This window comes from Porites lutea, chromosome 11, assembly GCF_958299795.1.
Source record: "Porites lutea chromosome 11, jaPorLute2.1, whole genome shotgun sequence".
NCBI classification, from domain to species: Eukaryota; Metazoa; Cnidaria; class Anthozoa; order Scleractinia; family Poritidae; genus Porites; species Porites lutea.
This window is the reverse complement of record NC_133211.1, coordinates 16,861,430-16,885,341: the sequence shown is the minus strand read 5'-3', so window position 1 is coordinate 16,885,341 and position 23,912 is coordinate 16,861,430. Positions and strand designations below refer to the sequence as shown.

Sequence of the window (23,912 nt, the reverse complement as noted above, 5' to 3'; positions counted from 1 at the left end):
CACATGCGCGCGTTGTAGAATACGCTGACTACCATCGCGGGCGCTTTAAACATGGCGAGGAGTTTGCAGGTTTCCAAACTTGAAGAAATCTTGCAGAAGGAGCTAAATACAACAAAATTAAAGCCTTTACGATTTGCAACTGGTGGTTGCATCAACGAAGGCCAGAGTTATCTTACTGAAAATGGAAAGATCTTTGTCAAAGTCAACGAGAAATCTGAGGTAAATTTGACGTATCAATAGAGGGGAATCTCCTTCGTTATGTCAAACTCTCCGCTTGTTAAATAAACAGTTGGTTTGGTTTTCCTTTCAGGCGACGAAAATGTTCGAAGGTGAATTTTTGAGCCTCGAAACCATTTATCCAACGAACACGGTCCGAGTTCCTAAACCAATCAAGGTTAGCCTATCTAGTATCTGCCTACCTACTACGTATCTGTTTATTTTAAAAGCCGTCAAACATCTAAGTTGGAAACAACGGTGGTTTAGTTTATGTTGGAAGCTCCCTGACCGTGCACAATCCTTTGTTTTTTGTGCGCAAATTGTGACTGAATAAATTAATGCGGTGTCTCTATTATTGGTCAGTAAACTTGTTCAAAATGATATGAATACTATGTTGTGCATAGTCAAGACCATAAAAGCTAGCTAACAAAAACATACAACAAAGGAGTCTAATGGGTTTCCATTCCATAACTTATCCGGATTCATTCATAGTACGACAGCTGATTTGTAAGGCGATCTTCAGCTCACGCAAAAAAATTTCAGGACATTCTTCTTCAATTTAACTGTTTTGCAGTTTGACATAATATTGAAGTGTGCAGTAATGATTGCCACAGTCTCAGACAAAAATGGTTGGGACACTTCCACTCAACGCTGTTTTTTTTTTTTTCACTTGTGGCCCATCTCCTTGTTCTCCCAAATTATGTTGTTTATTGCAGTTGACTCACCAAATCTTGCACACCAACACTGAGAGGGCAAGAAGACAAGTAAGTGTCCTAACAATTTTGACTGAGACTGTTGGTTAACCTGCACGCACATAAGACTAGTAATAAGGGAGCAACTACAGAATACAGGGCCATATTTTAAGGTCTTAAACAGAAGTGGCTTGATGGCTCACTAGTCATGACAAGTGTTTAAAGAACTAGAAATGTATAAGACAAAAAAGTATAAGACAGACATAAAAAAGATGTAAGAGTGTAAGATTTAAAGAGCAAGTAAAGATATGTATTTTCGTGACTCGGTTGCTCTATGGCTCATCAGTCAAGGTTAGCGTCTTAAAGAACGAGAAAGGTATATGTTGTAGTTAATTTTTTATCTCAGGTAACAGGTAATATGTGATAATAAAGTTGAAACAAAGGAAAAATAAAAATCACCTGAGATAAAAAATAAACTACAACATATCTATTCTGGCTTGACAACTTAGTGGCTCTTCAGTCTTGAAAGGTTATATAGTTGTGTGGCTCGGTGTCTCATCAAAGCATCAATCAAAGAGAACTGTGTTTTTGTAGGGATCATCTTCTTACATCAGTCTACATTTTTTTTTTTTCATTAAAAGTAGATATTTGACCATCCTGCTGGAAGTGGATCAATTTTCATTATGGAACATATTGATATGAAGGGTTTGAGGAAATATCAAGCACAACTAGGAGCACAACTTGGAAGGTAACTCAACCATCTCTTAGAGGTGTCCGCCTTTAATAAACAGTCAGTCAAAGTCAATCAGGTGGGTTTTTTTTCTTTTGGGGAAGAAAAGGAAAAGAATGAAATGCCTGATTAAATTTTTGTTTGTTAAAGAGACACCAAACACCCTAAAACTTATGTCTGGTCAGCCTTTCATAGCCATGATGGGGATCAGATTTCGATGATTGTGGGTATGAAATACATCTGTTACCAGAATAAATTTGTACTCGGGGAAGGCAATAAAATGGCACTAATCTTTGAACGACTAGCAACTGTATAGCAATTCCAGCTGAAGCTTCATTTCATTTGAAGAATGTTCAGATTTGCTCTTGTTGCCTTTAGGGAATTGACTTGGAAATTCTTAAGATTGAAACCCTTCAGCCAATAAGAGTAGAACTTTATAATACATGTTACTTCAAAACCAATCAGAAAGAAAACCAGATACTAGCTTTTTTGCATGTGATCTTACAAATTAGTGGATCATAGGCACCCTCCTTCTCATGCAAAACATACAGAGATGATCAGATCTCGTGGTATCATCTTCTATATATCTGGTTAAATTAAACTGGGTCCTGTTTCTTCCCACAGACTACATATGGATAACATTAAAAAATTACAAAAGGCTGAAATAGAGGAAAACAGGATTGGAAAGGGGAAGGACCCAACAGCTATTCATAAATTTGGTTTCCCAGCTGTTACATGTTGTGGTTACATTGGACAAAACAATGAATGGTGTGATGACTGGGTGGTAAGTGATGACATTTTAATGTATAAATTGCAGCCACGGAAATGAAATAATCCTGAAAAAGGGAAGGTAACAAAGTCAGGAAATACAGCTGTATTGAATTGAATCAGTCCTTCTTGTCATCATCATCATCATCATCATCGCCATCATCATCATCATCATCATCATCATCATCATCATCATCATCATCATCATCATCATCATCATCATCATCATCATCATCATCATCATCATCATCATCAGCATCAGCATCAGCATCAGCATCAGCATCAGCATCAGCATCATCATCATCATCATCATTGCCATTATTTGTCATTTCCATTTCTGTGTTTGAGAGGGACCCTGTGTCTGATGCACCACACTTTTTGATTAGCCAACAGGCTAATAAGCCCTTTGCCAGACTCTCTCTCTTCATCTTTCATTAAAAAACTATGTAAAGCCTTTGCAAGCTGTCAGACTGGAATCCTTGTTGGTTCCCATACTAGTATGGGGACAGTTTAGGGTGCCGATAGCAATGTCCTACCAGCTGCGGACAACGTTCCTTTACCTTATAGGACAACTTCTGAATATTAAAACAGGACCATAGAGCTCCTTGAACAGTCAAAGTATGCTTCACTGCAATTGCAATCAAAACTAATAGTAATTTTGGCCTCATATTTTGTTGTAGACATTTTACACCAATAGATTACAGCAGCAAATGGACCTAATTGATAGAGAGGTAGGATATGTCAATTCCTATAGGTCAGGAGTAAATTTGTTAAATGGTTTCTCTTCAGGTTGATTTTAATTTCCTTCTCCTTAATCCTGAATAATAAGAGAGAGAAGACAGAGGAACAAAAATCTCAATATGTAGTACTTAAGTCAAGCCACCTGTAGTTGTCTCTGTTGAGAAAGTAGCATAATATAACATTGTTCTCACTTTCCTCTGTCCCCTCCTCCCTCAGTGCAGTTTCAATGCCTTTGAATTAGCAGTTTAATTTGTTGCTGTTCAATTTGACATGTGGGATGTGATGTACATCTTCAGTATGGAGATTCAGAGGCAAGATCTCTTTGGTCAAGCCTTAAGCTAAAAATACCAGAGTTCTTTAAAGATGTACCAGATATAAAGCCTTCCCTTCTTCATGGGGACCTTTGGAGTGGAAATGCAGCAGAAACAGATGATGGTCCAGGTAATGCAACTACAAATCATTTTAAACTGTTAAATACATACATGTACTAACTAAAAGATAGCACCACATTGCTTAACAACAACAACAACAACAACAACAACAACAACAACTTTATTAAGCCTTAAAGAAATACATTTACACATTCACACTGCCTGCAGTTAGCAAAAGCTATTTGAGGCAAGCAGTGTGGGAATGCTACATACATATGTTACATTCAATCACATTAAAGGAAGAACTATAGTTACAAAGAGGATGCAGCATTGTCTCTTAATTCCCAATTGGAGAACCTTAACATTGTAAAAGTTCCTAGAACTGGGGAGTGCTTGCGAGGAGGGAAATTTTAGTACTGTTTTCCATGGGTCAACAAAGATGTCTCTTCCCAAGAGGAGTAAAGGAGTTAGCCCTTGCATCCTTTAACCCCCAGTTATTTTCCTACAAAACAATTTTCCAGACTGCTCAAGTCCATACATTTCCTAAAAAAAAATGGATGACAGAATTTTGTTTAAGGACAAGGCATTTCCTGCAGATGATCATTTCATTAATTCTCATAACCTTTTCCCTTGATAATATATTGAGATCGGTGGGAGAAAATTGATGTTGGTAACCCAAACAATGATGACAGCCAGCAAGTAGCGAATAAAAAGGCATTTTTCACCAATTCCTGAACACCTAAAACATCAAGTTTCCACTCCAGAGGCGTTTTACTTCAATGAAGAGTTATGTGAGGATGCTCCACGCTGACATACAACCCCTTTAGTACCCTTCTATTTACCATTTCTGACAAAAAAAGTTAATACCTCTTTCATACTTTCTATTGACTTTCACATATTATCTAGTTTAGAACTGTGCATTCCTCTTAAATGCCATAAATGCACTGTCTTAAAAACATGAGTAAACCATTGCCTAGTCTCAAGGCCTCGATATTGTGCGTGGCTGATGTGTTCCAGGTCACTTGGTCTCCCAGCTGTTTAAGTCTCAGATACATCACCGAAATATATTGACCATGCCAAGAAGGCCTGGGAAGACGCCGTACAGGGACTACTAGGCAAAGTAAATCACAAAACCAGAACGTTTTCTTGACTTTTTCACATCCATGAAATGCATATGTTAGCCCTTTTTGGCCTTTTTACAGTCGCTGACTGAAACGACAGATTTATTCTTTTAATGCTTGCAGTTGTATTTGATCCAGCTTCATTTTATGGCCATCATGAATTTGATTTGGCAATAGCAGGAATGTTTGGTGGCTTTTCCGAGGCATTTTATGATGCTTATCACAAGGAGATACCCAAAGAAAAAGGCTTTAATAAAAGGCATCAATTGTATCAGCTTTTTCACCATTTAAACCACTGGTAAGTTAATTGTGTATGTTATGATGTTCAGAACAGTTAATGAAGTACAGAGCTGTCATTAAGGGGCGGAGGCAGGGGATTTCCTCCGGCTACCATGAACGTGGCCCCTGGCTACTTTCAAAGGAAAATAGAAGAAAAATAGAACCAAAAGAAACCCCTAGCTGTTTCTTTCCCTGCCTACTTGTTGTATTCACCGGGCAACTTGAAATGTTAGTGACAACTCTGGAAGTATGAAACCCATTTTTGACATATTATGCTTTGTAGTTTACAGCAGACTCACATTGTGTTTACACGTCAATGTATCATTCAGTGCGATAATGAGTGCAATAAAATTTGAAACATTACACAACATAGTTACAATATACTCATCAACTGACATGGGGTGGCATTAACCTCAGTTGAGAGAGGGCCAGTCTGCGTGGAAGGACATGCAGTTTTCGCACAGTCTTGAAAAGTCCTTGAATTTTAGGAAATGTAGAGAAGTTGGTGAAGCAAACAGTTGAAGCCGTAAAGTCTTATTAGAATAGACTGGGAATGTACATTTTTGTACAATCTGTCAAATTATATCTCTAGTAGGTGGTCCTTGAAAATCTAATGTAGTCCTTGAAAAGTCCTTGAAAAATGGTTGCAATTTTTTGTATGAACCCTGACATTGGTTCAAACCGCGGCATTGCAGCATTGCTGCTCTTTTTCCAGAAATTATGCCACACTATAATTAGCCCAAGGGGTCCTGAGGTGCAAAGAAGGGAAAAAAACTATTACATATCGTATGTAAGCATACCCACAAATGCCTACATTTCCTTATAATATGAGCCAAAATTTAATTGGTTATTGTGTCTTTATCCATTATCCAAGACTCAGACCTGTGAAAACATTGAGTAACCTGTATCTAAAAATAATATTAGGACCCGCTTTTCTCCCTCTCTGTGGGTCCTATGGACCCCAGTGAACAAAATCCTGGTAAGAACACTGCATTGGGCAGTGTCATTAAGCCATTGACCTCATCTCCTTCATCCTATCTGGAAGGGTACGTAGAACAGTGGAAAACATAGACCTTGGTGTTGTTGTCTATCTCTCGTGGGGGGGGGGGGGGGGGGGGGACTCTTATGGGTCTACAGTAATATTGGTGACATGTGCAGTGGCAGTGAGTGACCCTGCCGAAATTGGCAAACCAAAGTTATGTAAATAAATTGATTAATCAAAGTAAATATTGAGTAGAACTTTTAAAACACCAGTGATATGAACACAGTAAGATCATAATAATTTATTGTATTTATCATTCATTTTAGGAATCACTTTGGTACAGGTTACAAGTCATCCTCCTTAGCAATCATTCATGGACTACTTCAAAATTCCTAGCAAATATCTATGTAAAATTCAAATATAAATTTAAGATGTTTATGATGTTCTCAGGGCAAAAAAGTTCCTTTATTTCACTTGTTCATTGGACAGGTATACTTAGAAAGCAATTTTGGTCATCTCTCTTCAATACAGAATTCACTAAAAAATTCAAAAAAAGAAGGAGAATTTGATTTGTACCATACCTACTACCTAACAGCACACAAATTGCACTCATCATGCCAATCACCTTATGGCATTCATTTTTTACTGTATATGTTCTGTACAAATTGTTTGAGAACATCACTGCCACCAGTTTTAATCTTAAGGGTATTTGACATCGATTTTCCTCCATGTTTGTACCTCATTCAACACAAGAATAATGAGCCTGAATTTAAGACGATTACATCAAGTTGTTTTTCTCTCTGTTTTTTACTCCCTCACTGAGGGAGTAAAAAAGGCCTCAAACTAATCGTCTGAAATTCAGGCTAAAGAATAATGGCATCAGCTAGAGCTCTAAACATTTTCTTCTCTTCATCAATTTATAAATGGTAAGGCCTTTGTTTCTTCATTCCCATTTTAATTGCAAAACTGAGATTGACATTATTTTGTTAGGGGCACGTTGATGTAAGGTTATTAAATATCTGTGTAAATATAATAAACAAAGCAATAGATTCCCATGCTTATTTTGCATTGAAAAAACACACAGAGGAATCTATACTGACAGGTAGTTAAAAATGAAATAGAGCCTCCAGTGAATGTAATTTCAATTGGAAACAACACATATATGTATTTACATGAAAAAAGAAAAAATTATCTTTCATTAGAGACCTAATGAATTGAATACATATAAAATTTTCTCAACACTACATGTAAGAAGTGCTTTCACATGAACCGGCATCACTTTGGTGGGAAAACACAGCTGTCGTCATTTTACTATGAGTTTTAGCGAGAATATCATATTGGTGAAAACAAATTATCAAATGTTAGAAGTTTTATCATTTTTCAATCAGGAGAGGGCTTAACCTCCTTTAATAAAGATAACAGTACTTGATTTTCTTGTGAATCAAAGGCACAATGAAGCTTTCCAGGTTGTCTATTTTTTGAGAATACGTGAAAAAAAAAACTTCGTTCGTAGTCCTCCTCCTCCTTGAATCTTAAGGTCTCTATTATTACTACTACCCAGACAAACACCACTGCTTTGTAATACCTAAGACACACTCTTTTCTGTAAAAGACAAAAATAATTTGATTGATGACTATTCTTATTTCACATTTTAAGATTATATTTGGAAAGTTTCTAATTATTTAATTTTATACGCCTTATCAACTTCTTTCAAATCTGGAAGAAAATACACCATCACTTTGACTAATAATACAGTAAAATGAGTGCTTCAAGAGTTTTCATTGTCTGAGCAAAAAACTGCTTATCTCTGAGATGAATGGAAAGGTGAAAGTTTTTTGCCCTGCTTTCTGAGTACATACATAGTTCTGTAATAAAAATTAATATTAATATCTATAAAATGTAAATATAGCCAATAAAGATGAAAATTTCTTGATCTGAAGAAAGAATAATTGATTTTGTCCCACGGGTGGGGCCATTATAGTTATCCTCTGCAATCTGTTAGAACTTACGAAAGGTATCATGATCAACAACTAAAAATAAATTCCAGTCAATTTGTTGTTGAGTTCGTTATGGTTAGTGAGGCTAGGTTTTTTTGCATAAAAAAAAAAAAGCATTTTGCTGCCCTTTTTTTGTTACAGATGTATAGACAGCCTGTAGGAACATGTCAAAATACAGCAAGAAAAATTGAGTCCCAAAATTTCCTCAATTTTTGTTCTTATTACAGAATAGTTTATCTCATCATTGTGTAAAGAACTTCAGCAACCTAAATTCACAATGTTAATTCCATTTGATGATTGTCATAAAACTCTTTCAATAACAACTAATTCTCTTTGTTCAAAACTTTTCCTTGACTCTTAAAATGTGTATCAAGTAGGAGTAAACCAAGTCTTCATGCTCGCTTGCTTGCCAAGTAGATGCTCCAGAGAAATGACATAACATTACCAGTAAGTACACGGTACTGAAAACAGATGAAAAACAGGTATAATTAAAAAAAAACAGATGAAATTCATTTGGGAAAATTTAAATCAAGATTCTTGAACTGAAACTTAATCAATATTATGAATAAAAAGTTTTTTCAGAACAAATTTAACATTGGTTAGATTTTTTCTTTTAATTTCCAGTTGTCTACTCTATTAATAGCAGATAGTGATATTAGGTTGTTATCTTCAAATTAAAACAGTGCGCAGAACTTATTAAAACTTTACGTCTAATTAGTAACACTAGGTGAACTTACCTGCAAGGGAACATAATTGAGGTTGAAGTACTGAAATAGAATCCACACTCGCCAACTCATCTTTAGAGCAGTCCAGTAATGCTGTCGTATTTTTATCATTGCCTCTTTGTGTGATTTTCCCTGCAAAGAAATTTATACATAAACTAGAATTATAGTAACATTAATTCATACTATACTGCATGAGCAAGACAGTACAGTACATAATAATAAGCACGACTAAAATGCACAGTTCAGGTCCAACATGCACTGGTTACACTCACAGTAGACCCCTGGGGGGAGTAGTACGCAATAAAGTTACGTCATGCAAACAGATGCAACAACTCCCAACAATGTTGGGAGTTGCAATGCATCGTGGAAAGGATACAACCCATAAGACTTGCTCTCTCCAAGGAGACCATGGGTAATGCGCCTGCGTGGCCCCAACAGTGTTGTGCCATGCTTCGGCGACCACAGAACAAAAGAAATGTTGGGAGTTGTTGGCTCAAAGTTTGACCAGTTTCAACAGGGTGGATGCAGCATGCATGAAACATCCAACAATGTTTGCAGTCGTTGGCCAATAATGTTGTGTCCATTTGCACAGGGCTTTAGCCCTTGGCGACTTGATTAAAGCCCTCAGACAGCAAAGAGAAACTAAAATATTTGAGAAAATCCAAAATGCTTAGCACTTAGGATTTCAGTGGTTCAGAGCTCCTTGCCTCGCTCTTGAACAACGATAAACTGGCCTGATGAGACAAAATGCACCTAAGGTTTTATGTGCACAAAGAGGATAGGTGAAGGTGACCTAAGGTACTAGCCCATGAGCATGCTCTTTGGAGGGTGGGATCCAGGAGTTTCTCTGTCCCACTGCTGCCACCTCTACCCTCAGAGAGCTTGCTCATAGGCTACCCAAGTACTTCCAAAGTGCACTTGGTGCACACAAAGACAAGTTGCTACATTTTGGTTCACTCACCTCCATAACTGCAACTACATAAAAAAAGATGAATAGAAGCAATGGACTCATTACACCCCTGTCCACCAGCAGCCTCTTGGCTTTACCATATGAGGTTGATTTAGGAAGAAACTTTTCCAGGTACTCATAGAAGTAATGGATTAACGGGCCACTTATAAAAAATCTGTAGAGAAAGAGTTAATATTATACTACTGACAATACAAATTACACTTGCAGGTGCAGATCTACATGTCAGTTTCCATCGTTTTACGGAAATCGGTCACATTTTTCATATTAAACATGTTTTTAATAATCAAAACACTTTCCAAGTTGAAATCTGGCCAATATCCTGTCTGAATGACTCGGAAACCCAGGAAATAGGACTTTAAGGAGTAAAAATCCAAAAAGTTTCTTGGGGAAGCCCGCCCCTGGACCCCGCTAGAAGCTTGCGCCTTCAGCGCTCATTTAGGAAATTGGTACGTATTTCTCCTAGATCCGTGCCTGACTCTTGTACTTGAATAAATGAGCTAGAGGAAACTTGGCACCCAGGGAAGGTACTTTTAGGAAAGTTTGGGTTGGGATGTGCCGCTTGAACCTGGGAACCCTAAGCCTATACCAGAGCCAGTTTGGATGAATTTTTCTACCCTAAAATAGACTAAACTGCCAAAATCTCTCCCTATTCTAGAGTCGCAATTTTCCAAAAATTATGGAGGTCTGCACTTTCCTTACTATTGAACGGAGTTAGGGGTATAGAATGGTAAATTTGAGACTTTGCGAGGTTTCAAAATTCGAGACTGAGTTTTTTAAAAAAATTGAGACTCCGAGACACAAAATCACCCAAAAACAACACTTCAAAACCTGTCACAAACACTTCCGAGATTTGGAGATCGGGCCAAAATTTTCCAAGACCCACATTTTTGGATGAACCATTCCATACACCTTAAGTCGTGGGTAAGATTTGCCCACTTCATTTTTTTTTTGGAACATCAATTCCTAGTTTTCCTTGTCTAGAATCAAATCTTCAACAAACTGATCAGTTTGCTGGAAATTAATCTGCTATTCTAGATCGAAACTCTCTGATATACGCTACCCCAGACTAAACTGTTTGAAAACCATACTCTTTACAGTGGCACATACCTGTATAATTTATGTTACAGGTCAAAATTAGGGCTAGGAGACAAAGAAAATTGAGAATCAACCTACCGGTAGGTTAAAAAAGTTTAACCTGACTGACCTGTAACTTATATTCCATATATGGCAGTACTCCCTTCAGGAACCTGGCTTACCTGCCAATTCCAGTGATTAAGATTTTTTATTGCACATACCAGTAATTCAATACAAAAATTTTTGTAGGAATGTATACTCACCCATATCCTGAAAAGGCTAACACTGGTCTATACTCAATGGGTACATTTTTTCCACGTTTCTCAATTCTTTGAGATACATAGTTACCAAGTCCAGCGATAACAGCACTGTTAAAAGAACAAACAGGGTTTTTATTACATGGATACAGTGTCAAAATAAATCACCCAGGTGTTGTTTCTTTACCACCAGCAATCACTTCCTGAAAAGCAATGATCACCATTGATACAGTCAAACCTCTGCATACAACAACTTTTTCCCTGGCAACCCAGACACAGCACTGTATTTGGAACCTGCAGAGTCATAAACAGCACCCCCCCCCCCCCACCCCTTCTCACCTCACTTACCCCTTACAGTCAAGCCAGGTCAAACTCTCCAAGATTCTATTAATGAAATGACTGTTTGGAAAATGAATCAGTTGGTCATTGTGGATTTTGGCTGCATTTCTTCATTCCTACATGAATAATGAGCAGTGAATTCACACACAAGGTAGTTATGAGTTTTCTGCTGTCTCATTTTTCTTAAATTTGATACAAATGTCTTCTTAACAGCTTTATCCATTTAAAGATTTTTCAATCTGACCAAATACCGAGAAGTTGCAGTCCAACATTTACGGCTCATTTACACAGAGAGATGGTGGAACATACAACTTAGGGGGTGGGGGATGCTAACTAGTGGTTTGACGTGGGGAAGCTGAAGTCGGACATAAAGTTTTGCCGTGTCTTTATAAGATATAAAGACACTCATTAAACATTAGTCTTTTTTGTTTTTTCTTTATGAATTATTAATCAGTTTTTGAATTTTTCAGAAGAAGTGGAGGCTCCACTCTCCCTGCAAAAGAGTTCTGGAAATGGTCTACCCTTAGTGTGAGTCCACCAACTAAATTTAAGAAATCCAAATTTAGTACAATATTATATACGAATATTTTGCAATGAGTGTCTCTTACGCATGCACTGAAGTCACTCATCAGTTTGAAACTGGTTGCCGTGCAACGTTCTGCTTGCAGTATCTAATGGGCAAGGATATACCATGGCTACGGGTAGTACTTGGTGTAAGACTGCCCAAAATGTCCCGGGCCACCGCCCATACTGTTAGTACTGTAGTAGTACCTATGGTACCCGCAGGAGCTGTGTAGTACCTGTAGTAGCTGTAGTAGCTGTGGTAGCCCTGTAGTAGCCGTAGTAGCTGTAGTACCTGTAGTACCTGTAGTAGCTGTAGTAGTAGTTGTAGTACCTGTAGTAGCTGTAGTAGCTGTAGTAGTTGTAGTACTTGTAGTAGCTGTACTAGCTGTAGTAGCCCTGTAGTACCTGTAGTAGCCCTGTAGTACCTGTAGTAGCTGTAGTACCTGTAGTACGTGTAGTAGCTGTAGTACGTGTAGTAGCCGTAGTACCTGTAGTAGCTGTAGTACCTGTAGTACCTGTAGTAGCTGTAGTACCTGTAGTAGCTGTAGTACCTATAGTAGCTGTAGTAGCTGTAGTAGCTGTAGTACCTGTAGTAGCTGGAGTACCTGTAGTACCTGTAGTACCTGTAGTAGCTGTAGTAGCTGTAGTACCTGTAGTAGCTGTAGTACCTATAGTACCTGTAGTACCTGTAACACCTGTAGTACCTGTAGTACCTGTAGTACCTGTAGTACGTGTAGTAGCTGTAGTAGCTGTAGTACCTATAGTACCTGTAGTAGCTGTAGTAGCTGTAGTACCTGTAGTAGTTGTAGTACCTGTAAGGTGTAGTAGCTGTAGTAGCTGTAGTACCTGTAGTAGCTGTAGTACGTGTAGTAGCTGTAGTAGGTGTAGTACCTGTAGTAGGTGTAGTAGCTGTAGTACGTGTAGTACCTGTAGTAGGTGTAGTAGTTGTAGTAGCTGTAGTAGTTGTAGTACCTGTAGTAGGTGTAGTACCTGTAGTAGCTGTAGTACGTGTAGTAGCTGTAGTACCTGTAGTAGCTGTAGTAGGTGTAGTACCTGTAGTAGGTGTAGTACCTGTAGTAGGTGTAGTAGCTGTAGTACGTGTAGTACCTGTAGTAGGTGTAGTAGCTGTAGTACCTGTAGTACCTGTAGTACCTGTAGTAGCTGTAGTACCTGTAGTAGCTGTAGTAGCCGTAGTACCTGTAGTAGCTGTAGTACCTATAGTACCTGTAGTACCTGTAGTACCTGTAGTAGCTGTAGTAGCTGTAGTACCTATAGTACCTGTAGTGGCTGTAGTAGCTGTAGTACCTGTAGTACCTGTAGTAGTTGTAGTACCTGTAGTAGGTGTAGTAGCTGTAGTAGCTGGAGTACCTGTAGTACCTGTAGTAGCTGTAGTACGTGTAGTAGCTGTAGTACGTGTAGTACTTGTAGTAGGTGTAGTACCTGTAGCAGGTGTAGTACCTGTAGCAGGTGTAGTAGCTGTAGTATCTGTAGTAGGTGTAGTAGCTGTAGTAGCTGTAGTAGGTGTAGTACCTGTAGTACCTGTAGTAGCTGTAGTAGCTGTAGTAGCTGTAGTAGGTGTAGTACCTGTAGTATCTGTAGTACGTGTAGTAGGTGTAGTAGCTGTAGTAGGTTTAATAGGTGTAGTACCCGTAGTACCTGTAGTATCTGTAGCAGTTGTAGTAGCTGTGGTATCTGGAGTAGCTGTAGCAGCCTTAGTAGGGGCGTCCAGTGGTGTAAGGAATTGTAAAGATTCCTTTCTACCTTCCAGCAAATTTTCCAAGCATTTATATCGACTAGTCTCACTTTAGTCAATCGACCAAACTTGGATAATTATTAGACGTAAGGCAGTGAAACCGAGTCCATACTCAAAGGGATTGATATAAACTAATGGGCGAGAGAATATATAGAATATAAACATAGGTATGTGAGTCCTGAATGGAACCTTCTACAAAGTACAAAAGACGATTTGCACAAGCTTATGAAAGGAACATCAAGGTTCACACACATTTGATGAAGTTAGTGATATATAGGAATATTTTCTAGCTTTTATATTTTTACGCGGCCTATCTTGTTCTTACGACTGTGGTGTCCCATGCTCAATTGCACAAAATTGACCCGGCGAGGCTACCAGGGGCACCCAAAGACAATTTTCTGATAAATATCTGTTCGGAGAAGCAAATATTGCCAAGAATTTTCTTTTGCTTGAGAAAGACTAAAAATTCCTAGATGGACCTTCCATTCATTTACAATTTTCGATGCTTTATACCTAATAAATTCCCTACGAATTCTGATTTTTAATGTTTCAAAATCAGTTCCCAGGTTACAATATTTTTGTTAAAAAATGGTCACCTAAGTTTTTTTTGGATTCTAAAATGTGATGGGGAGAGGTAACCAGAAAAATCCTCACTTGCGTAAATCGTTAAATTGCATTAAACTCGACCAAAGGTGAAGAAATGTAAGAATAAGAAATCACACCATAATAAAAGACGTTAACGAAGCCACCTTTAAATCACTTTTCCCTGCCTATATCAAAGCCTTTGATCCTTAGGTATATTATGGTACAACTGTATCTATTGCTTGAGATTTGAGGCACTTTCGGGATATAAGAGTTCAGCTATTCCACACTTGGTAGTATTGTTCGGCTAGAGTGGTGTACTATGTTGAAAGACAAGCCCTGTTGGTGGGTTCCCTAGTATTAACATGCGCAAAGATGTAGTTCAAGAGGGTCCAGTGGTGCCTAACCCTGACCCAAAAGAATGACATATCTTTGTTTCCCGCAACCAATTATGAAAGACCTTCCGAGCAGCTCCTACAATACTCGTTCATGACATCACCCATTATTATAACCAGTTAAAAAAGTAAGTTCCAGCAAACAAAATAAGTGAGTTCCTCCATATGTAGTGGGCGTCTCTCTTATACAATAGGAATATTGGCTTGCCCGCTCTATACCCACCTGATTGACTCATGTAAAGACTATTACGTGTTCAAACTGAAGGCGAGCTCTCCATTCAGCAAGTTTAATAGAGCGCTACACCTCTGTTAGCGATTGATGAAGTAGAGAAAGTCCAGCGCTGCGCTGCGACTGCCCTCTGAATTTCTGGCATTGCTTGTGTCTTGGGTGTCTTGTCATCTTATTACATTGCCTTCCGATCCAGCCCAGATCTAGTTTCCAGTCCTGTTTTTGGGTGCTTGGCCACTATATTTCGCGTTATACTACGCATTAAAAATGTTTTTACAAGCTTAATTACATCAATTCCGTCCAGTGAATGCCTTTAGTTGTAAAAAATGTCCAAGTTTGAAAAGACAATGGTGTCATCGGAAAACTGTTATAAGCCACCTTAAATCGACAATGATAACTAATATAAAAGAGAAGGCCCTTCAGGCGTTTTCTAGTATTCGGAAGCAGACACGACAGTTCTTAATAAACTTAATCTTCATACCGCATCCCAAATTCTTGACACAATCATATTCACTGGATATCCCCCATGTTAAGGGGTAAGGTAAGGGTAAGGTAAGGTAAGGTAAGGTAAGGGGGATGTGCACCGAGCAAGATTTTAAAAGTGGGATAGTTCCCCAATAGAAAAAAAAATCACCTCAAACTCTTTAAACGTTATTTACAAGTAAACAATAAGGCCTCTAACATAGCTTGCCGAGCTGAACTTGGTAGATTGCCGCTGCTTATCCCGAGAAATCAAAACATTATGAACTATTTTGTTTATCGAACCACCAACGATAAGGACTCTATAGTCAAACAGTCTTTCCTTATGTCAAAGAATCTACATTCTATGAATAATTCCGGATATTATTGCAAATTCATAAACATGTTTGAACAATACAATCTCATCAGTTTAGATACAGAATCTTTAGATAATGATAAAATTGGATGATATACCACAGAAATGAGAGAGAAATATCTGGTATCTTTTTTGCGACACAGTCTTGAAAATTAGAAAAAAATTGAATTTTATAAAACTTTTAAAGATGAATATTCTACAACTGATTATCTCTACCAGGTAAGACATTATGATGAATGACAACATTTTGGTTAAGTTTAAAATAAGTAATCACAAACTTCTGATTGTACAAGGTCGATACCAAATAGATCATTTCTCAAGAGAACATAGATCAGGTAGACGATAAAATTCATTTCTTCTACCAGAAAAAAAAAACAACAACACAGTACAGAGACAGGCATTCATTAATCAAATCAATCGAATAACACCGGACTTTGACAAGGAATCATCTCCAGAAAGCATGAAACTGATAAAGGATTCGAAGAACCATGATGTAAACGAGTTAGTTATGGAGTTTATTTCCTCCTGTATGAAAATACATGATTCAATGTTAGTAATGCAGTTATTTTTTTTGGTTCATTACTGGTGTTGTTTGTTTTATATTTCGATTGTAATAGGTATGCTTTTGCAATACTGTACAATGATGCGGTCATGCAAAACTATTACTATACTACACCTACCACACGTACTACAAATACTACAGATACTACAGGTAGTACACATGCTACAGGTACTACACCTACTACAGATACTACTGATACTACACCTACTACAGCAACTACAGCTTCTATAGGTACTACATCTACTACACCTACTACAGCTACTACAGGTACTACAGGTACTATAGGTACTACAGCTACTACAGCTACCACAGGTACTATAGGTACTACATCTACTACACCTACTACAGCTACTACAGGTACTACAGGTACTATAGGTACTACATCTACTACACCTACTACAGCTACTACAGCTACTACAGGTACTATAGGTACTATAGGTACTACAGCTACTACAGGTAGTACGGCTACTACACGTACTACAGCTACTACAGCTACTACAGCTACTACAGCTACTACAGGTACTACAGGTACTATAGGTACTACAGCTACTACAGCTACTACAGCTACTACAGCTACTACAGGTACTACAGGTACTATAGGTACTATAGGTACTACAGCTTCTACAGGTACTACGGCTACTACACGTACTACAGCTACTACAGCTACTACAGCTACTACAGGTACTACAGGTACTACAGGTACTACAGGTACTACAGGTACTACAGGTACTACGGCTACTACACGTACTACAGCTACTACAGCTACTACAGCTACTACACCTACTACAGCTACTACACGTACTACAGCTACTACAGCTACTACAGGTACTACAGCTACTACAGGTTCTACAGGTACTATAGGTACTATAGGTACTACAGCTACTACAGGTACTACGGCTACTACAGCTACTACACGTACTACACGTACGACAGGTACTACGGCTACTACAGCTACTACACGTACTACAGCTACTACAGCTACTACAGGTACTACACCTACTACAGCTACTACACGTACTACAGCTACTATACGTACTGCAGCTACTGCAGGTACTACAGCTACTACAGCTACTACATGTACTACAGTACTACAGCTACTACAGCTACTACAGGTACTACAACTACTACTACAGCTACTACAGGTACTACACGTACTACAGCTACTACGGCTACTACACGTACTACATGTACTACAGCTACTACAGCTACTACAGGTACTACAGCTACTACAGCTACTACAGCTACTACACGTACTACAGCTACTACAGCTTTTACAGCTACTACAGGTACTACAGGTTCTACAGGTACTATAGGTACTATAGGTACTACAGCTACTACAGGTACTATGGCTACTACAGCTACTACACGTACTACAGCTACTACAGGTACTACACCTACTACAGCTACTACACGTACTACAGCTACTACACGTACTACAGCTACTGCAGGTACTACAGCTACTACACGTACTACACGTACTACAGGTACTACGGCTACTACAGCTACTACACGTACTACAGCTACTACAGCTACTACAGCTACTATAGGTACTACACATACTACAGCTACTGCAGGTACTACAGCTACTACAGCTACTACATGTACTACAGCTACTACAGCTACTACAGATACTACAACTACTACTACAGCTACTACAGGTACTACACGTACTACAGCTACTACGGCTACTACATGTACTACATGTACTACAGCTACTACAGCTACTACAGCTACTACAGGTGCTACAGGTACTACAGCTACTACGGGTACTACAGGGCTACTACAGGTACTACAGGGCTACTACAGCTAGTACAGCTACTACAGGTACTACAGGTACTACAGCTACTACAGCTACTACAGGTACTACAGCTACTACAGCTACCACAGCTACTACAGCTACCACAGGTACTACACAGCTCCTGCGGGTACCATAGGTACTACTACAGTACTAACAGTATGGGCGGTGGCCCGGGACATTTTGGGCAGTCTTACAGCAAGTACTACCCATGGCTACCCTGCCTGCCCCCTCTTATGTAGATATGCAAATAAATGAGCTGACTAAACATAAGCGGCAACTTTTTGTTTTTTAGGAACACACACTAAAGAAAGGGCAAGAAGACAATCAGTTGGAAAACTTTAAGAACTTAATTGCTGTCATAATCTCTCCCCGCGGCGGAGGAAGCCTGCGTAGTAACGCTCGCAGGTGATTCACGTCTGCAATGCAGCATTTGATTTTTTATGATTTCAAGTTTGTTGTACTTTCTCTTACCTTGTAACACTCTTGGTTAATATTGGGTGTTTCAGCACACAATACTTGTAGCTCACAGCTAGCTGCTCCAAGACCCCCTTGTCTTTTTTTTCCTCAGATTTGTCCTTCTCCAAGGAAGCCGCCATATTTTGTCAGAACCCTCCTCACGTAACTCCTCACGTTCCTCACGTGGGGGCTTGGGATGAATTTGAGTTATTAGAACCCAGTCTCTTGAAATCTGACTCGCAAAGGAGATAAACGTGGTAACGTGGTTGGAGCTCCGAGAATATTTTCGAAAACGTCTATGCGATGAAGAAGGAGGTTGACAAAGAATTAAACAGTTGTGAAGTGTGTACAAGCGCTGCACATAAGTACAAATGCCCGTCATGCCATACAAAGTAGTAAGTATGATCGAAATAACATGCCTCGATTCCAACGGCCATGTTTCCAACCTTGAGCTTAGCTATTCTCTAATGTTATTTATTTTTCTTTTTTTGCAGCTGTTCTCTCTCCTGTTTCAAGACACATAAAGGTAAAATTGAATTTGGTTACCCGATAGAATTTTAGCATCATTTGTAATGTGCCATTGTGACTGTCGGATGTTTGTGTTGTTGTTCATGGTGATGATGATGATGACGACGGTGATGGTGGTGGTGGTGGTGGTAGTAGGGAATAATTCTATCAATTTTTATTTCATGTTTCGCTGAATACTTAGAGTGCTCAGGGTTATTAATTCTTTATTTAAGGTTGGCAATGTGAATAATGATGAAAATATGAAAAGGTATCTTTCTGATGGTGATGGTCACAGGACCTGATGTAATGATCTGTATATTTTTCTCTATTTAGCCCCCTGGGGACCAGAGACCGTATTTTTTTTCAGTGTCTTTCTATGGGGTGTAGAGATATTTCCTGCATTCCTCTCCAGTAAGCGTGCACAATCATAGGGGGTCAAGCTTAGCCTTGAAGTCTTTTTCAAAGTAGACTGTTTCCTGCAAATCTCTGTTATTTCATCACTCCAGCCTCCAGTTGGTGCCTTTGTTCACAGGGTTATGGGAATGGTTTATTAGAGGCTAGGGAGTTTTTTAGAGGAAATATGGTATTCTCCAGGCATGTTTCGATTGAGAAATTTGGATTTAGGTTTTGAAAGTCGGATTTCAGATCTTGCAACGAAATACAAAATCCAAAATCAGATTTCAACTTTTATTGTAGAAATTCAGCCTCAAGGTGGATTTCAATTAAGATACCCAAAGTTGGATTTCATGGATTTTCTTCTTTACCACTTTATTGGAAAATCCGAAAAAGGATTTGTGAAACTGTTGTCGGGTACACTGGTCTTTTTCTACTTACTATGCATGGGTGTGCTGGACTGCTGTTCTTGAGAATGTAGATTGTCTTTTTCAAATCCATTTTCGCATTTCCCAGTAAGACTGAAGGAAACTTAAGGTAATCCAAGGACAGATTTTTCTCAATTTACATCTGTTCTTGGATTTCACATGTTATTGAAAATCATATATCCGGATTTCAAAATCTATAAAATCCAGATTTTCCAATTGAATGCATCCCAAGCCTTAATACCTAGAGTGTTAATAATATTTGTGTGGACCTAACTAAGGTGAGGGGATTTCAGCTGTCACTGTTCGTTTTTAACATTGTTTCCTCAATGGTCCATTTTCATTTTTAAGAGTAGCCTTTGTGTTCTTGTTTATTGTAGATGATTTATGTGATAGAGAAAGTAGAAGAAGAAAGGAAGAGAGACAACAAGTAGTCGAGAAGAGCTCAAATAATGCATGTACTGTATACAAAGGTAAGCGATGTCCATATATCTTTTAAACTTCAGTTCACATATGTGATTTGATTTCACCTCATTATTTTTTTTCTTTTTCAAAACAGAAGAAGGTGAAATCTCTGGTTCAGATGAAGAGTCAGGTGATGAAGACAGAGTCAGCGGACATATTCTTGATAAACTGGGTGTGTATATAATAAAAATATTGCCAAAAATTTGATGATTTCTTGTCAACTTTCCTTAAACTTAGATTGGAAAAATCTCTCGTGATGTTTGTTTTGTGAGAAGATTTTTCGGATCAATTTAGGTTTCTGGGAACTGCCCACCTACCCCTCCCCTAAGCCATCATTTTGCCCTAAGTGAAAAGTAAGTGTTTATGTTAGCTTAAGGGAGGGGTAGGTGGGCAGTTTCCCAGAACCTAAATTGATCGGATTTTTCAATCCCTTTGAGAGTTGGTCCCCTTGTCCACTACGATTTTGCATAATAATAGATATCATTTCAGTTACTGAGTTTGTAAAAATAATTATGCCCGCAAGTGTCTATCATTGGTATCTTGGTATTCTCTGATGGTGATGGCCTCTTTAATCTGATGGTCTCTTTATGTTGCACTCTCAGCAGGGTTATTTGAGAGTTGTAAATGCCCTGATGTGAATTACTGTTTTTACATTGTACTGCACATCAGAAAAGACTCCTACCATTTAACCACTACTGATCCAGGGAATGTGGAAATTGGCATTTCAGAGAGTCTAATTTCACAAAAGCAGAGGGTATGTCCCCCTTACACATTCAAGCCTTTTGCAGTTCAATGTTCATTTGCTTCACGTAAGAATCAAGAACTCAAATGTCACCAACAACCCTGTAGGAGAGAACCCTGGAAATGAGGTTGTGTTGTCTGTAGACTATGATGGAATTGTCCCTATCAGTCATTCCCAGTGGAATGTAAATTCCATAGTAGTCATCAAGCTGGCTAACAGTCAGTAAGACTGTTTACAATGTGAGAAAATTTTTGTGACACATAATATTAGGGACGAAACAAACTTCAGGTTCACAAGGACTTGCTGATGGCTGATGATCTTCACTGACTTGTAACTATTTCTCTCAAGGTAATTCCCAAGAACTATGCAACATGCTACATAACAAGCACTTGCGAGAAATGATTAAAGAAATTGACTCTTCAGAAGATCCTGGAAAACTTCTCACACAAGCAATGCAAATTCCCATATTTACAGAGTTTGTAGATGAATGTTTAAGAATTGTTGAACCACAAGATGAAAACAAGATGGAAGTCTGAACACCAATGATACAATGATCTTTATGTTTGTTTTGATGGTGTTCTCTTGTTTATGCTGTATGGCATAAGAACAGCTGTACATCTGACACCCGGCTACAGCTGTTGAATCAGTTAAACAGTTTTGAAAACCTTGTACTGACAACCTCCAGACTGGATGAACTCACACTCCAGCTGGACCTCCCAGCGCTTGAAAAATAGCTTATTAAATTTCAGCTTTTTCTATGGACAAGAGCTCTTACATTATGCTTTCTGGGGCCACTTTGTACTCATCTTAGTTATTTTGTTAGAGAATGACTAATTACCTGGACCCTTTGGGCAAGTGAGCCTCAAAAGTTACTTGTACAGCAAGAAAATCTATCTGTACATGTCCCGGACTACCTGGCGGTACTTTTTTTGAGCGCTGCCTCCTACAGGTTATTTAAAGTTTTTTCAAGTTTGAAGTTATTTGTCTCACATTTGTAATTTTATAACCATTTTAATAACTACACTTATCTAATGTTATTTTATTTAATGATTTTTGCACGGAGATTCCGTTATTAAATAAAGATGATGATGATAATGATGACAAAGATGTTAAGGTCCAACCTCATTTCCTGGGTCCTCTTTTTCCTCTGTAGGCCCTGGGAATGATGTTGGCAAAGGTCTTACACCCTAACTGTTTGCAGGGTAAAAACAGTGCCATCTTGTAAAGTAATGTAATAACTGTGATCGATAGTCTAGCCCCAGGGACCAAACTCACAACCACAATTCTACACTCTTCTGGCTGAGAAAGTACTTATTAAATAAATATCTGTCAGAAGCTAAAGTCGTTTCTAATCACTATTTTTTTTAGGTCTTTGACAGATATAGTATTTAATAAAGATAAATGTAGTTATTTTTCATAAGATTTTTAAAGCTGCATATTTTATGTTACATATTTTAAGAATATAACAGCCAATAGAGAAATTAATAAATAACAAAACTTAGTGGTTTGTTACATAATAAGCTTGTGTCTTTAGGTAAGTCTATTGATAAAAGTATTCTTAAAATGTTCTGTATAAATAATTATTAGACTGCGAGCGCTATTCTTGTTGCATAAGTTATATTATTGATGACCTTAGTCTTTGGGACCTGCTCGATCATGTAGAGGGTGGGTACTTAGTTGAGAAATTTTCTTAAAAGGTTTCTGGTCTTGTTTTTCCAATGAAATTCTAACATATCTAACTGAAATGTATCGCCTCTTATGGCATCTGTCTAGAAAATGTGTGTAGGTGACATTGGATAAAACTATGGTCTTAAATCTACCTCAAGCTGACTACATCCCACCCTTCGTAAAGATCTTGTAACATAAAGGCATTTATTGGCCTTAGTTAGCTTGTCCTTAACATGCTTATCAAATCTACAGTCTTGCTGGAAATTCAGTTCAAGGACAGTGAGTCCGGAGCATAGGGGTATGTTTGAAATCATTTTATAAACATTGTTATGTCTCTTCTTACGGGAAACAAGCTTCTTACTCTTACAGGTATTACATTTCATTGAATTTCTACTAGACCATTCTAAAAACTATTAGCACGTTCAGCTGCTGGGTTATTGTTCTTAAACACAGGAACAACAATTGTTCAGTCATCAGCATATTTAATACAGATAGTTTCCCCACCCATACTAATCTCTAAGTCATTAGGAAAAATGCTTAATAAATAAGGGCTGCTCATACTTCCTTGTGTAGTACCCTTATTTACATGCTTCCAATCACAGATATAGAGGATATTATTTGGCCGTGCGGAGAAAAAAAAAAGTCACGAGTGAGCGCAGCGAATGAGTGAAATATTTTTTCAACACGAGAAGACAAAATTTCGTGTCTCCAAGCGGCCATGTAATGTTCTATTTATTATATAAACACTAATGAAATACCAAACCATTTCACTTTTATAGTTTTTTGGTGTGAAAAGCATGATTTATTATGTAGCCATAGCAAAGGTGATATTTTCACATGTGAAGATATCAAGTTTTCGCGCAAAAACTCACTTGGTGTTTCATTGTTGTTTATATAATAGAACGTTATTTTTTGCCACCCTTTGTATTCTGTCCTGTAGAAAACTCAACCACCAATTGACGTTATATGGGTTTAAAGGGATGTCTTTAAGTTTGTTAGTCATTTTATCATAATTTATAATATAATTTTGTACATTAAGTTTCCTTGATGTCTTTAAAATATTTCCAGATATTTTCCAACAAACCAGTGTGGGCAGCCTGTGCTTGAGGTTTAGCAAGTCTTGATAAAATACGTGGAGTCGTGAACGTAAAATGATCCTCTAAGAATGTTCCATCCTCCTCTCCATTCTTAGAATCAGACAAAACCCATTTTTGGTTTATTTGAAAATAACCACCAGTCAGGTTGGCTGTGTTCAGGATAACAGAGTTTTCCTCTA

The 23,912-nt window shown here is 38.1% G+C and overlaps 3 protein-coding genes across 5 annotated transcripts; 2 read left to right on the top strand and 1 right to left on the bottom strand.

The window, feature by feature from the left end:
- The first annotated feature begins 39 nt into the window (after positions 1-39).
- Positions 40-6,362, top strand: LOC140952181 (ketosamine-3-kinase-like). Its single transcript, XM_073401603.1, has 8 exons — positions 40-219; positions 311-394; positions 1,553-1,656; positions 2,263-2,422; positions 3,087-3,137; positions 3,444-3,588; positions 4,763-4,937; positions 6,227-6,362. Exons 1-8 carry the CDS (start codon positions 52-54, stop codon positions 6,294-6,296), a joined length of 957 nt encoding a protein of 318 aa, XP_073257704.1. The 5' UTR covers positions 40-51; the 3' UTR covers positions 6,297-6,362.
- Positions 6,176-18,593, bottom strand: LOC140952182 (peroxisomal membrane protein 2-like). The gene is made up of 5 exons (XM_073401604.1): positions 18,452-18,593; positions 10,930-11,034; positions 9,584-9,746; positions 8,635-8,754; positions 6,176-8,358 (listed from the first exon to the last, which is right to left on the bottom strand). Exons 1-5 carry the CDS (start codon positions 18,574-18,576, stop codon positions 8,290-8,292), a joined length of 582 nt encoding a protein of 193 aa, XP_073257705.1. The 5' UTR covers positions 18,577-18,593; the 3' UTR covers positions 6,176-8,289.
- A 95-nt stretch (positions 18,594-18,688) lies between these two features.
- On the top strand, positions 18,689-23,692 carry LOC140952759 (zinc finger HIT domain-containing protein 3-like). 3 transcript variants are annotated; one of them, XM_073402203.1, is made up of 5 exons: positions 18,689-18,831; positions 18,931-18,962; positions 20,142-20,234; positions 20,324-20,398; positions 21,317-23,689. In XM_073402203.1, the coding sequence occupies exons 1-5, from the start codon at positions 18,740-18,742 to the stop codon at positions 21,502-21,504; spliced, it is 480 nt and encodes a 159-aa protein (XP_073258304.1). In that variant the 5' UTR covers positions 18,689-18,739; the 3' UTR covers positions 21,505-23,689. The 3 variants fall into 3 exon arrangements, with proteins under 3 accessions (XP_073258304.1, XP_073258303.1, XP_073258305.1); XM_073402202.1 differs by having other exon boundaries at positions 20,321-20,398; positions 21,317-23,687; XM_073402204.1 differs by lacking the exon at positions 20,142-20,234 and having other exon boundaries at positions 20,321-20,398; positions 21,317-23,692.
- Positions 23,693-23,912: the final 220 nt, after the last annotated feature.

Coding starts and splice junctions, on each gene's coding strand:
- LOC140952181 (XM_073401603.1), top strand. CDS start 52: ATGGCGAGGAGTTTGCAGGTTTCCAAACTTGAAGAAATCTTGCAGAAG. Junction 1,657..2,262: donor CTAGGAGCACAACTTGGAAG/GTAACTCAACCA, acceptor TTCTTCCCACAG/ACTACATATGGATAACATTA. Junction 3,589..4,762: donor AGAAACAGATGATGGTCCAG/GTAATGCAACTA, acceptor TAATGCTTGCAG/TTGTATTTGATCCAGCTTCA.
- LOC140952182 (XM_073401604.1), bottom strand. CDS start 18,576: ATGGCGGCTTCCTTGGAGAAGGACAAATCTGAGGAAAAAAAAGACAAG. Junction 9,747..10,929: donor TTAGCCTTTTCAGGATATGG/GTGAGTATACAT, acceptor CTTTCTCTACAG/ATTTTTTATAAGTGGCCCGT. Junction 8,755..9,583: donor ATGTAGTTGCAGTTATGGAG/GTGAGTGAACCA, acceptor ATTTCTTTGCAG/GGAAAATCACACAAAGAGGC.
- LOC140952759 (XM_073402202.1), top strand. CDS start 18,740: ATGAAGAAGGAGGTTGACAAAGAATTAAACAGTTGTGAAGTGTGTACA. Junction 18,963..20,141: donor CTGTTTCAAGACACATAAAG/GTAAAATTGAAT, acceptor TGTTTATTGTAG/ATGATTTATGTGATAGAGAA. Junction 20,235..20,320: donor TGCATGTACTGTATACAAAG/GTAAGCGATGTC, acceptor TTTTCAAAACAG/AAGAAGGTGAAATCTCTGGT.